General features: G+C 41.7%; 1 protein-coding gene across 2 annotated transcripts in view; it reads right to left on the minus strand.

Annotated features, from left to right (window-relative positions):
- The window catches only part of EPG5 (ectopic P-granules 5 autophagy tethering factor), a 122,854-nt gene that overhangs the window by 9,998 nt on the left and 98,858 nt on the right, over positions 1–13,998 (minus strand). For both annotated transcript variants that reach the window (XM_065932637.1, XM_065932635.1), the window contains exons 36-41: positions 13,795–13,970; positions 11,507–11,692; positions 10,814–11,023; positions 9,982–10,126; positions 2,478–2,720; positions 115–331 (exon numbers count right to left, since the gene is read on the minus strand). In XM_065932637.1, coding sequence (XP_065788709.1) covers positions 115–331; positions 2,478–2,720; positions 9,982–10,126; positions 10,814–11,023; positions 11,507–11,692; positions 13,795–13,970 — 1,177 coding nt within the window. The remainder of the gene's footprint in view (positions 1–114; positions 332–2,477; positions 2,721–9,981; positions 10,127–10,813; positions 11,024–11,506; positions 11,693–13,794; positions 13,971–13,998) is intronic.

Below are 13,998 nucleotides of genomic sequence, written 5' to 3' on the forward strand. Positions count from 1 at the left end.
CTTGTTTCTTATGTATCACTTGGGTCCCTGCACTGAAATGGACACTAATCTAAGCCCAAATTCCCAGCTATCCCAACCTGTGGGTTGGCTGTGGCAACCGGAAGGTCAGCATACCTCGGATACACCTGTTCCAACCACTTGCTTAAGAGAAGCAGCACTTTCATTTCGTTCCTTAGTGTCTGCTCGCTATTTAGACACTGAAGCAGGTAGACATAGAGAGTCAAGTAGCTGCCAAGGGACAGGCACTCCTGCAGAAACTCTTCAGTGGTGAGCTCGGGAACCTGAAGCGACACCAGAATGGGGCCCCATCCTAGATTCTGGTTGAGGGAGCCTAAGGAAGGAACACCGAGAGGAGAGAACAAGGTAAGAGCAAGAATCAAATGACCTAACTGCTCTAATGAACCTTTCACTTTAAAATTTAAAAGTTTTATGTAGAGAAAACACCACTCGCATTGGCCTCGGAGGGCCTGACAATGTCTCATGGTTTGGACTGCAAGCCCTCAAGCTAAATGCCTGTGTCCTGGCTGCCAGTGCAGAGGGTTAAGAAGTCAGGCGTTGTGGCTGCATTTTCATAAATCCCTCTCTCACCATACTATGACCATTAAAATCACAGATACTACCTGTCCCAGTCATCTAAGAATTTTAATTTACCGAATACCATTTTCAAGTATGTTACGAACACTTCAGCTTTTCTGGGGGATATTATTATTACTTTATGTTGGGGTCCTTTAATGGACTGAAACCTGGTGGTATGGAGTCGACGATAAGAAAGCAAAAGAGAGAAAGAGGCTGATATTCCCTGGCTTATGCAGAGGACCAATAAAGCCCTTGACACAGGACTTGCATTGCTCACGAAGGCACCAGGCGCCCCCTCGAGGGGGTGAAGGCACAAAGGGTCTTCTCCAGAGAGTCTTAGAAGCCAGGGCAGGAAAGAAAGCACGACGCTCCAATCAGCCAGAAAAAGAGAGAGAGAAAGAGAAAGAGAACACATGGACCTAAGCTCTGATGGAGCAAAGGTGCTGTAATGATTTTTCTCTGAGTATATGTAGGCTGTGGTACAAGAAATTTCTTTCGGCAATGACAGAGATCAGAAAACCAAATGTACAGTAACCATTACCAAGGGAACAAGGGATAATATGGTCACAAGGTCAGGAGACAATCCATATCTCAAGAAAGGGGAGCGAGACTACAGTTTTGTCATAAACAGAATGTTTACTAAAGGAGACCCAAGCCTGCCTCGCACAGTGACCTCACTCCCTGGGAGCAGCGTGCTGTTCCGCTTGAAGAGGGACAAAGGACTCATGAGAGATAGCACGTAGGAATCCTCCCATTAAACACTCCCTGAAACTTTATCCATCAAAAGTATTTTTTTAAGCATCAAAGTTTCATTTGACTCCTATCTTAAATACACAAATTCTTGAAAATGTTTCATAAAGAGAAAAAATGAATTTGATTTCAGTAACAATTAGTAAACAAATCTGGAGCAAGAGGGTTATCCTGATGCTTCTCAGTTTTGGGGGAGGGAATTCGAGTACGGTGACACGGGGACAGCACAGAACTTTCCGCAGGGGGACATGGGAACATGGAGGCTCGCGTGCTGCCAAGGAAGGGCGGGGGCAGGTTACAGGCACTCTCGGCATTCTCAGTCCAGTACTTGTCCTCCGCCCCTACCGTGGGCACGAGCATGTGTATCTGGGCATCAGAGTTAAGAGGTACTGCTCTGAGCAGTTCTTCTTAACCAGGCCAAGCTGTTGCCAGAATCTGCAAGTTTACAGGTAGGAAATAAGAAAGACAAATCAGGAATGGGCATGGGGGTATGGGAGAGAACTTCTTCATAACAGTTAAAACATATGACAAAAAGCAATAAAAGGACCTAAGAAAAATTTTAACAAGTGACAAAATAGAGGAAATTAATATAGTGGATAATTACAAAGATTCTGGTTTATAGCATTTGCTTTCAGGACTATGACTAGGCCTATGACAGACACAATTTACCTATCACAAGAGGATTGGTCTGACACTACAAAACCCCTCATTTTAATGGGTTAGAGGTTCCCTTCCTTGAAACAATATGGTAGCAACATGGGCCAAAGGTTGTCTTCATGAAGAAAACAAACTATACCCTGAAACATCAACAACATTTACAGAGATATCAGAGAGGTACAATCCTTCAACAGGAAGGGTCTGGAAAGGTATCTCCTTCAGTGAGCATGCTCAGTCGCTCAGTCGTGTCTGATTCTTTCTAACCCCATGGACTACAGCTCATCAGGCTCCTCTGTCCATGGGATTTCCCAGGCAAGAATAATGGAATGGGTTGCCATTTCCTACTCCACGGGATCTTCCCAACCCAGGGATTGAACCTGTGTCTCTTGCATCTCCTGCATTGGCAGGTGGATTCTTTACTACTGAGCCACCTAATCTTCCCTGGAAAAGATGGATCGACTGAGAGCCTACTGAGGGTAAGAGGGTGCTCTTACCCTCCTTGAAGTAAGCAGTGATGCAGGCTTCCGTCGTCTCGGCCATGTGGCGGACAGAAGCCAGGCTCTGGCAGGCAGCTGTTAATAGTGGCAGCACCACCAGCCCGTGCACTTTTTGCCCAATCCAGGTCCGGATACTGCCTCGAAGGAACTCTGCCGTTGGGACAGTCGCATTGTTCATCATCATTAGGACTTCCATGAAGAGGCTGCTGAGGGCCATGTGGCGGGTCTGGCTATCCAGATCTAAAAGGGAACACAGACACATACCTGCAAAAGGCTGTTGGTATGATGACGTGAACGTGATAAAGGGGACAACAGTGTTTCAAACTAGCTGCTCTCCAGGGGCCAGAAAGAAAATCCTGGATAGTGCTTAGATTTTACGGATAGGCTGTGGCATATAAATACTTTGAAGAGCAAAGCAGGAACTACTGTAAGACCTTAAAACCTTTTTTCCCCCTCAATTTTTCCTAATTTTTTTAAATTTTTTTAAAAAATCATTTTTTATTGAAGCATAACTGACCTACAATGTTGTGTTAATTACTAACATACAGCAAAGTGACTCACACACACACACATACATTTTTTTATATTCTTTTCTATTATGGTTACCACATGATACTGAATTTAGCTCCTGGTGCTACACAGTAGTACCTTGTTTACCCATTCTATATATACCAGTTTGCATCTGTGAATAATGATTTTAACCTATCTTTCAATATGACTCATGGGAACAAAAATGATTCAAATAAGCCTCCTAATAGATTGTAGCCTCTCCCCTTCCTATTCACCATCAACTGAGCCAACAAATATTTTCTTAAAAACCAGAACTGATCCTGATTAATGTTTCTAGTATGCCACTCTTGTAATTAAGATGTTTCTAGAATGCCTTTGCACTCATCTCATACACTAGTAAAGTAATGCTCAAAATTCTCCAAGGCAGTTCAACAGTATGTGAACCGTGAACTTCCAGACATCAAACTGGATTTAGAAAAGGCAGAGGAACCAGATATCAAACTGCCAACAACCATCTGGATCATCAAAAAAACGAGAGTTCCAGAAAAACATCTACTTCTGCTTTATTGATTATGCCAAAGACTGACTGTCTGGATCACAACAAACTGTGGAAAATTCTTTAAGAGATGGGAATACCAGACCACCTGACCTAACTCCTGAGAAATCTGTTTGCAGGTCAAGAAGCAACAGTTAGAACTGGACACGGAACAACAGACTGGGTTCAAACTGGGAAAGGAGTACATCAAGACTGTATATTGTCACCCTGCTTATTTAACTTACATGCAGAGTACATCATGAGAAAGGCTGGACTGGATGAAGCACAAGCTAGAATCAAGATTGCCAGGAGAAATGTCAATAAAATAACCTCAGATATGCAGATGACACCACCCTTATAGCAGAAAGTGAAGAAGAACTAAACAGCCTCTTGATGAAAGTGAAAGAGGAGAGTGAAAAAGTTGGCTTAAAACATTCAGAAAACTAAGATCATGGCATCTGGTCCCATCACATCATGGCAAATAGATGGGGAAAAACTGGAAACAGTGACAGGCTTTACTTCTGGGGCTCCAAAATCATTGCCAATGGTGACTGCAGACATGAAATTAAAAGACACTGGCTCCTTGGAAGGAAAGTTATGACCAACCTAGACAGCGTATTAAAAAGCAGAGGTAGTACTTTGCCGACAAAGGTCCGTCTAGTCAAAGCTAGGATTTTTCTAGTAGTCATGTACGGATGTGAGAACTGGACTATAAAGAAAGCTGAGTATCAAAGAATCGATGCTTTTGAACTGTCGTGTTGAAGAAGACTCTTGGGAGTCCCTTGGACTGCGAGGAGATCCAACCAGTCCATCCTGAAGGAGATTGGTCCTGGGTGTTCCTTGGAAGGACTGATGTTGAAGCTGAAACTCCAATACTTTGGCCACCTCATGCGAAGAGTTGACTCATTTGAAAAGACCCTGATGCTGGGAAAGAGTGAAGGTGGGAGGAGAAGGGGACCACAGAGGATGAGATGGTTGGATGAGATGGTTCAAGTGATGGACAGAGTAAACTCTAGGAGTTGGTGATCGACAGGGAAGCCTGGTGTGCTGCAGTCCATGGGGTCACAAAGAGTCGGACATGACTGAGAGACTGAACTGAACTGAGAATGTCTTTCACTGCTTTGCCTGGCTATTATTCAATCTTCATGGCACAGTTACATACAACCAACTCTAAATCAATTTCTCCAGCATTGCCAGCTGATTCTTCTGTTTAGGTTTATCATAGCTTTCCTGCCAAGAAGCAGTCGTATTCTGATTTCATGGCTGCAGTCACCGTCCGCAGTGATTTTAGAGCCCAGGAAGAGGAAATCTGTCACTGCTTCCACCTTTTCCCGTTCTTTTTGCCATGAGGTGATGGGGCCAATGCCATGACCTTAGTTTTTTTGATATTTAGTTTTAAACCGGCTTTTTCACTTTCCTCCTTCACCCTCATCAAGTTCTTTAGTTCCTCTTCGCTTTCTGCCATTAGGGTGGTATCATCCGCACATCTGCGGTTGTTGATGTTTCTCTTGCCAGTCTTGATTCCAGCTTATAACTCATCCAGCCCAGCATTTCTCATGATGTTCACTGACAGGTGAATGGATAAAGAAGCTTTGGTACATATACACAACAGAATATTACTCAGCTATAAAAAGAAACACACTTGAGTCTGTTCTACTGAAGTAATGAAGATGAACCTAGAGCCTGTTATATGGAGTGAAGTAAGTCAGAAAGAGAAAGACAAACATCATATATAAAAGCATATACATGGAATTTAGAAAGATGGTACTCATGACCCCATTTGCAGGGCAGCAAAGGAGACGCAGACAGAAAGAACAGACTTTCAGACACAGTTGAGGGAAGGTGAGGGTGAGATGGTTTGAGAGTCATGCTAAAACACATACATTACCATATGTAAAATAGATAGCCAACTGGAACGAGGCCAGTGCTGTGTGATAACCTAGAGGTGAGGTGGGATGGAGAGGGAGGTGGGAGGGAGGCTCAGGAAGGAGGGGACATATGCATTCCTACGGCTGATTCATGCTGATGTGTGGCAGAAACCTTCACAGTATCGCAAAGCAACTATCCTCCAATTAAAAATAAAAATGGTTGTACCCACTTACTCGGTACTCAGCAGTATATGAGAGTTATGCTGCTGATACACATCCTCACCTACACTTGGTATTGAAACCTTTCTATCTATTCTCGTGGGTGTGACAGAGTATATCATCAAGTTCTTAATTTACATCTCCTTGAATATTAACAAGGTTTAACATGTTTTCACATGTTTATTGGTTATTTGAATATTCTCTTTTATAGCATGTCAATTTAAGGGTCTGGTTCATTTTTTTCCTGCTGGGTTGTCTTTTTCTTCCTTATTGTATCCACTGTGACAACCATAGTCATATTTAACGTAATTACTGGTGTGCATGCTGTGTTAAGTCGTGTCCGATTCCTTGTCAGCCCATGGACTGTAGCCCATCAGGCTTCTCTGTCCATGGGATTCTCCAGGCAAGAAAACTGGAGTAGGTGGCCGTGCCCTCCTGCAGGGGGTCTTCCTGACCCAGGGACTGAACCCCATCTCTGATGTCTCCGGCTCTGACAGGGGGCGGCTCTGATACTGGAGCCAGCTAAGAAGCCCATCTTAACTACTGTGCGTACATGCTAAAGTCGCTTCAGTCTGACTCTGTGTGGCCATAGCCAACCATCAGGCTTCTCTGTCCATGGGATTCTCTGGGCAAGAATACTAAAGAGGATTGCCATATCCTCTTCCAGGGGCTCTTCCCGACCCAAGGATCAAACCCACATCTCTTATGCCTCTCACATTAGCAGGTGGCTTCTTTACCACTAGTGCTACCTGGGAAGCCCATCTTAATTACAATATGCTTCCAATTTGTTCCTCCTAGTCTACATTCCTTTTGCTCTTTTATTTTTTTTAAGGGATTATTTCTTGTTTTTCTACTTTTTCTTTAGTTTGGAAGTTAAATATTCTTTTTAAAGAATATTTTAAAATAGTCTTTTTAAATTAAATAACATTTTCATAGTGGTTATCATACAAATTATATCATGTATTCTTGAAAGTCTGAGGTTGGTTGGCTCCCAGACAATGTTAATGAAGTCAGACTTCATTTAGATTTACCCTTTACATTTACCAGTTTCATTGTTCATCCTTAGTCTCCTATTTATCTTCTCTTTATTATCTCCTTCTTTCTAAACAGATTTTGATTATATTTTATGGTTTTTTTAATAACATCTTAAGCTCAATGTTTAATTTTTGATGTTCTTTCTTAAAATCAGTTCTAAATATTTTAAGTTTCTATTATTGTTCCTTTGGCCATCAGTTACTTAAAAGTTTGCCTGTTCATTTCCAATGTTCATTTTTTCCCCCTCTTGGTTATATTTTGTTACTGACTTTTAAGCTCACTGCACTGTGGTTAGAACATGTAATCTATTTGATACCTGTCCTTTAGAACTGATTAAGACACGTTTTGGAGCTCTCCAGATGGCACAGTGGTAAAGCATCTGCCTGCCAATGTAGGAGATGTGGGTTTGATACCCGAGCCAGGATGATTCCTTGGAGGAGGAAATGGCAACCCGCTGCAGTTATTCTTTCCTAGAAAATTTCACGAAAAGAAGAGCCTGGTAGGGTACACTCCATGTGGTCGCAAAGAGTTGGACATGACTGAGTGACTGAGCATGCACGGAAGACATGCTTTAACCCTAGTAATGGGTCGAGTTTCTTAACTGTTCCGTGTGAGACTGACACCGTGTGCACTCTGTACTTACAGGGTATATCACGCTCTACATACTCATCACATCCAGCTGTGGTATACAGACATCCCACAGTCTTACTAATTTTCTGCCTACGTGATCTATCAGTTACTCTCAGACATGTGTCAAAATCTCTATGAGTGAATTTGACATTTTTCTTCCTAGTTCTGTCAATTTTCACCTTGTGCATTTTCTTCCTGGTGAATTGAACCTTACATCAATTTCCAGTGACTCTCTTCATTTCTTTTTTAATAATTTTATTTATATTTATCTATTTTTGACTGTGCTGGGTCTTTACTGTTGTGTGGCTTTTAATCGTAGCAAGCAGGGGCTACTCTCTAGTGCCAAAGCACAAACTTCTCATTGTGGTGGCTTTTCCTGTTGCAGAGCACAGGCTCTAGGGCGTGTGGGCTTCAGCAGTTGTGGCAGGCGGGCTTTAGAGCAGAGCCTCAGTACTTCTGACACAAGGGAATAGCTGTTCTGTGGCATGCGGGATCTTCCCAGGTCATAGATCAAACCCACGTCCCCTGCATTGGTAGGCGGATCCTTTACCACTGAGCCACCAGGAAAGCCTTTTTTATTTCTAATAATGCTTTTTTCTTATTTATGTATGTATTTTTCATGCAAATCCAGGGTGGGAAAACACACTGGAGATCATTTGGCTTTGTGATGCTTTCTGCCTTACAGTCCTATCTATCTCATATTGATACAGCAATATCAGCTTTCTATTTTAATCTGCCTAATGTGACTGCCTTGTAGAAATCTTTCTATATCCTATGATTTAGATATACTTAGGAATAGCTTAAAACCAGGTGGTGTTGAGTACCCCAATCTGACAATCTCTGTCTTTTAACTTGACCACCTGCCCATTTATATTTACCAATATATATTAAATTTTATCTTTTTATTTTGACTATTTTTCTCACCTTTTCCATCTTTCTTTAATAAATTTATTTTTAATTGGAGGATAACTGCTCTATAGTGTTGTGTTGGTTTCTGCCATAAAACAATGTGAATCAGCCTTAAGTATACATATATCCCTTTCCTCTTGAGCCTCCCTCCCACCCCCAGCCCATCTCATCCTTCTAGGTTGTCATAGAGCACTGGGCAGGCTCCTTCTGTTATACAGTACCTTACCACTAGCTATCTATTTTACACACGGTAATTTATATGTCAGCAGTACTCTCTCAATTCGTCCACCCTCTCCTTTCCCCACTGTGTCCAAAAGACCGTTCTCCACATGCTTCTGGCCTTCACTGGATTGAACGTATTTTGGTCAATCCTTTTTATTTCTTTCTACTGACTCAGAAGTTACATATTTTCTTTCTTTCTTTTGGTGAATTGCTTACAATTTTTACCATTCATATTCTATCAAGGCACACATTTAACCAATTTATTGACCCCCTCAAATAATATTAAAACCTTAGAATGCTTTTAAGTCAACTCCCTTCCCTAACTTATATATATTTGTAGTCATATAATTTAATTTTAGCTTTTGCTTTCTAAATCCCTAAATGATGATAACTATAGGTTTATATCAGCAGTTTTGCTTATATTTACCCATATTTCGTTACTTTCTCTGCTTATTTTCCTTCTTGAAATTCAAGCCTTTCACTTGTGATCACTCCACTTCTACCTAAAGAACATGCTCTATTTAATACTTCCTTTAGTGATGTCCACTGGGACAAACACTCTCAGGTTTCAAGGAAAACATCTTTATTTCATCCTTATCCTTGAAAGATGGTTGTTCTTATTTTACAATCCCAGGTTACAAGCCATCTCCTCACAGCACACTGAAGGTGCTGTTGCACTGTCTTACAGTTTTCACTGGCGCCACTGAGAAGCCAGCTGTCCATGTGAATGTTTTTCTTTCTTCACCGGTGCTTCTGCAGTCTCACTACAGCATGTACAGGTGTGAATTTCTATTTACCTTGCTTGGGATTTGCTGGGCTTAACGAACCTAAGGATTGCCGTCTTCCTTTCTCAGAGCTGGTTCATTTCTAACTCATCCTTACCCTGAGGATGCTGTCCTGTGTGGTTCTGCATGGGAGCTCCTTTCAAGGCTCCCAGCCTAGGCAGGGCCTGGGTTTTATAGCCTCCCCTAATCCAAGGAAGGTCAGTAAAAGCCTGCAAGCTAAAAGGCAGCCTCAGTACTCCATCTATTTTCATGGGCTCCTCCTTTCACTTACTTTCTGACTTCTGAGATTTTCTGCCAACTTATCAATAAGTTTAATCTTTGGTTTCTTAAAAACATTTTATTTATCCAGCATTCTAAGCTGTTTTTAGAAGAGGCAGTCAGGATGTCCAGTTTACCAAACTGCTAGGAGTGTAAGTTCTCATATAAAGTTCCCTTACAAGCCTACAGGTGATTCTGAAGTGCCCTCCAAGTTCAGAGCTAAACATCCAGGAAGGCTGCTCACTGGACAGTCTCTGGTTCTCTCTTAATCATCACAGTGACTTGTCTAACTCAGCCCTCAGTCCACTTAACCTCACAGCAGCAGCTGACAGTATCTACCCCTCCCTCAAGTCCTTATAATTCAGGCCTCCCCCCATGCTGAGATGACAAGTGTCCAGGCATCAGCCTGACCACTGCTTCTCTGCAAACAGAAAGACAGTGTCCTGACCATCATCCTGATCTCAAAATGTCTTACACACAGCAGGAAATGATTTACTGAGTGAATACATGACTTCTCCAAAGTCACTTACCAGGTGGGTTAAAAACGATGATATTATCCAAGAGCTTAGACATTTCCTGTTCAAGGACTGCTAAGGTGATTTTTCCATTTTGTTCCAGGGAGCTGAGGAACTGAACCATCTGATGAGTGAAGGCTCGGCATTTTGGAACTGCATCCTGACAATAAAAAACGTCATTCAAATAAGTCCATGCCAACAGTGTTACCTGAACGTTCCCTGGGAGCACAACACTGCACTGACTGCCCCAACAGGGAGTGGGAGGACAGCGCAGGGAGCCGGTGAGGACGGGTGTGCCCAAGGGCCCTGCGCTGGGGGAGCAGAAGTCTCATCACACTCAGACTGGAACCAATTCTCCCAAATCCCAGCCGCAGTTTTTACTGCATTAATAACATTAACCACACACTAAGTACTTGCCAGGAACTTTTCCAAAAATTTTATATTCACTGTCTAATCTGAGCCTCAGAACACATTAAAGGCGAGGTATTATTTTCAGTTCAGCTGAGAAAGCCAAAGAATGACAGTGAGCTGGGGATATGAGTTTGTCAGACCTTAAACTCATGTTCATTATTTGCTGCTATTCTGTTGCCAATGACACTCAGATCAGCAAACCAACAGCCCACTGCTGTCCCCTAATCCTTTTCACCTCTTGTGAGCATGTGGCACTGCTAGCAGGTAAAGGCTTACTAGAAGAAATAAATGAAACTGAAAGCCCCCAGAAGCCAAAATGACATAGGATCCTTCAGCTTTTTCTGCTGAGCCATTGCAGGGTTTAAGACAGTCCTCAGCGGCACTACCACTACCAGCCCTGAAGAACACTCTGCCTTCCACAGCACGCACAACTTACAAGATGTTTCTGGCTGTCAGTAGGAACAGAAAGGCCTGCAGACACTTTCAGGAGCTTCACAATTAATTCAGCAGAAGATTCCTTTGCCAGGATGATAGATGGCTGGTAATGGCTGCTAAAATAACCCAGCACACTCTGATATGACACAATATCCACAAGATGCCACGAGAGTGAGCTTGTCTGTCCAAGGAGAGTAAGTAGAGGAGAATCCTAAAAATGAAAACACACATTCCTTTAGTTCCAGTGCTCCCATTTTTCCAGAAATATGTCTTTACTGAGCCCATGGAGTGACCACTAACATTGCCTATTATGAGCACAGAAGAGCTAAGACATCAAACAAGCTTCTGCTCAAGGCAGAAGTACTCATAAACGTAATAACTGAAGTCTTGGCAAAACACATTAATGTTAAGATTTGTAAGTATTCAGAATCCAGTTTTCAAAGAAACTCTGTGATCTTGTGGTAGAACAGCAATTAATGAGATATAAAATGAAATTGATTTTAATACGATAACTTGGTGTGGTTCCCTGAACTGTCTGAAAAAACCAGGCAGCTAGTTGAAGGCATATCCCATAGGCCATGCATCTATTCAAACCGGAAGAGGCAGTAGGGAAACTGAAAAGCAGCAATTTCAAACAGAGTGAGGATCTAAGGAACTCTGCCAAGTCTTGATCACAGGCTCTCTAAAAACTTACTGTTTGGTCCACCAGTTGATCTTCCTTTGCCAATAGAATCATCATGAAAAGGAGGCAGACAACCATGCCCCGGGTCTCTGGGCGGGGACTGGGACTCCAGGCATCAGAGAGCACACTGACCCAGTTGACTTCACAGAGAACAGACCCCAAAAACAAGAAGCAGCTCTTGGGGCTTCCTCGCTCCACCTAAAAGGAAACAACGCTTTTAGCTATCTGTGTATCTTAAAAATGTATATACATCAATGTTTACTAAATTACATCTTTTAAATTACGCTTTCTCCCCAGATTATAAAAACTGTTTATAACTCTATCCCCCACTCGAGAGATTTAGACTTAATATTTATTTTTCCTCCCATGTTCGATGTGTGGGAACATCTTTCAGCTTGTTTGGAGTTCATTATTTATTCCACTAGTTCTTAACAGGAAAGGAATGATCTTTCCTAGCTCCAGGTAGGGTGACAAATCTCTGTCACAGTCAGTCACTGGTGCTCAAGGGAGCCTACCAAAGTCTTCAGATGTGCTGGCAAGACCAAGGTGATATATCCATTAGTCACTGCTGTCCAAAGCCGAATGTGCATCAGAACCACCCGGAGGACTTAGCTGGGGATGGGGAGAGAGTGGGTATAGCCACAGAATTTTTAATGTCCTATATCTGGAGTTAACAAGTTCCCAGGTGGTTCTGATGTTGCTGGTCCTGGGACCATACTTCGAGACTATTATATTAGCATATTTAATTTTCATACAGCCTTTTCAGTATAATATGACATTGTAAGTACATCTCTGTATCATTAGTCTTCATAATTTTTTGATGACTGCATAATGTCTAATTAAATCCTATTTAAACTATATTAGAGATGGGGCAAATGTATTATAAAGTATTACTATATAATCAATATCAAAGTTATCTCTTATGAGTTCAAGACTCTTTAAAATAAAATATGTCTAGCTATAAATTTTTCCTTTCTTTAAAAGAAGATTAAAAAGCTCAACTCCATTTGTAAAGTCACAATCAATGGAATCTGATGATGATTCATGTCTTCCAGTTACTACCATAATTATATCATGCTATTGGCTCTTTTTCCCATGATTTTTCATCCTCCTTTATATCTGTTCTCTATCTTGACCCTCAACCCCCTCAAATTCATACTTTACTATGCCATCAAACTCATGGAACTAAAAGGTTCCCAGTTTCTGGGCAAGGAAGTCTTCTACCCTTAGACTAAAACGACTAGAGATACAAAGTCTATAGCAGCCCTTCATGGACCATTCTGTTTAATCTGTCATATAGCTAATGCTGCCTTCTTAAGTGCTCTCTTATAGCTCTTTAGACAAAGGTTCAATTCCATATTCATAACAATGATGAATATTTACGTAATGCCTGTCTCATATACTAAACCTAGCTATAAAATCATTTTTAACCTTGTATTTTACTAAGACAACTGTCCTCAGCTTTCCTTAGAGCTCAGCTACCGAGGCGTGGCTGACAAGAACACCACTGGAACACTAAAAGACTGCATTAGATTTTACTCAGTGTCATAAGTAACTATGGATCTGCAATAATTAAAGCACTTAAAGTGTCTCAATAATAAATGAGACATTAGGTTAACAGTGAACACAAATGAACTGGTAACTATGAACAAATAAACTGAAATGGTCATAAAAAGCTAAGACAAGATTAAAGACATTTTTAAAACAGAAACTTAATGCCCAACTGATATGCGACACTACTGTTCCTATTTTCTGTACCTATTGCTTCTACTCCAAAAACTCCCACACACTTATTGGGACTTTTTCCAGGCCATTCCAGGTCTTTATATGACTATGATGCATTACTGGCTGCTATAGTAACACTTCTGTCACCTATAACCAAATTATCCCTTACATAACTGCTTAAAGAAACTAATGCTTGAGTATCAACTTACATTTTACTTCAATAGAAATTTAACAATAAAAAGTTTTAATGATACTGTCATAGAAAAACATGCATACATGCATACACAGAAACACCAAGACTGAGTGTGACAATGTCACTACGCTATGTACTGCCATGACAACATCACGGGGATGACTGCTAAATTACAGACAAAACCTTTCTGGGAGCTTTAAAAATGATCCTATGAACGCCATCTTACTAACACAGTAAAATGACGTCCATGGGAAGCACCATCTAGGCGATGAAAAATGCAAGCAGGCCCCACACCAGCACACACAGCAACTGGGCCAAAAACCCACAGTGAACAGGCTGCTCCCAAGGCGCCGGGCTGTGGCATGCAAAGTAAAGGGCTTACCTTGAAGAAGGCCTCCATGAGCATCTGGTCAGGACGTAGGTCCCGCCACGGAAGCTTCTGGTAGGCACTGTGAAAAGCATACAGGATGAACTCTGGCATTTTGGGCGCTGTACATGCTTCACAGTAATGCAGCAGGTGCAACCGAAGGGCTCCTTCATCACCAGGCAAGAGCTTATCTAAAATTGAAAAAGAAAATACAGCTGA

Source organism: Muntiacus reevesi, chromosome 4 (genome assembly GCF_963930625.1).
Source record: "Muntiacus reevesi chromosome 4, mMunRee1.1, whole genome shotgun sequence".
In the NCBI taxonomy this organism is placed as follows: Eukaryota; Metazoa; Chordata; class Mammalia; order Artiodactyla; family Cervidae; genus Muntiacus; species Muntiacus reevesi.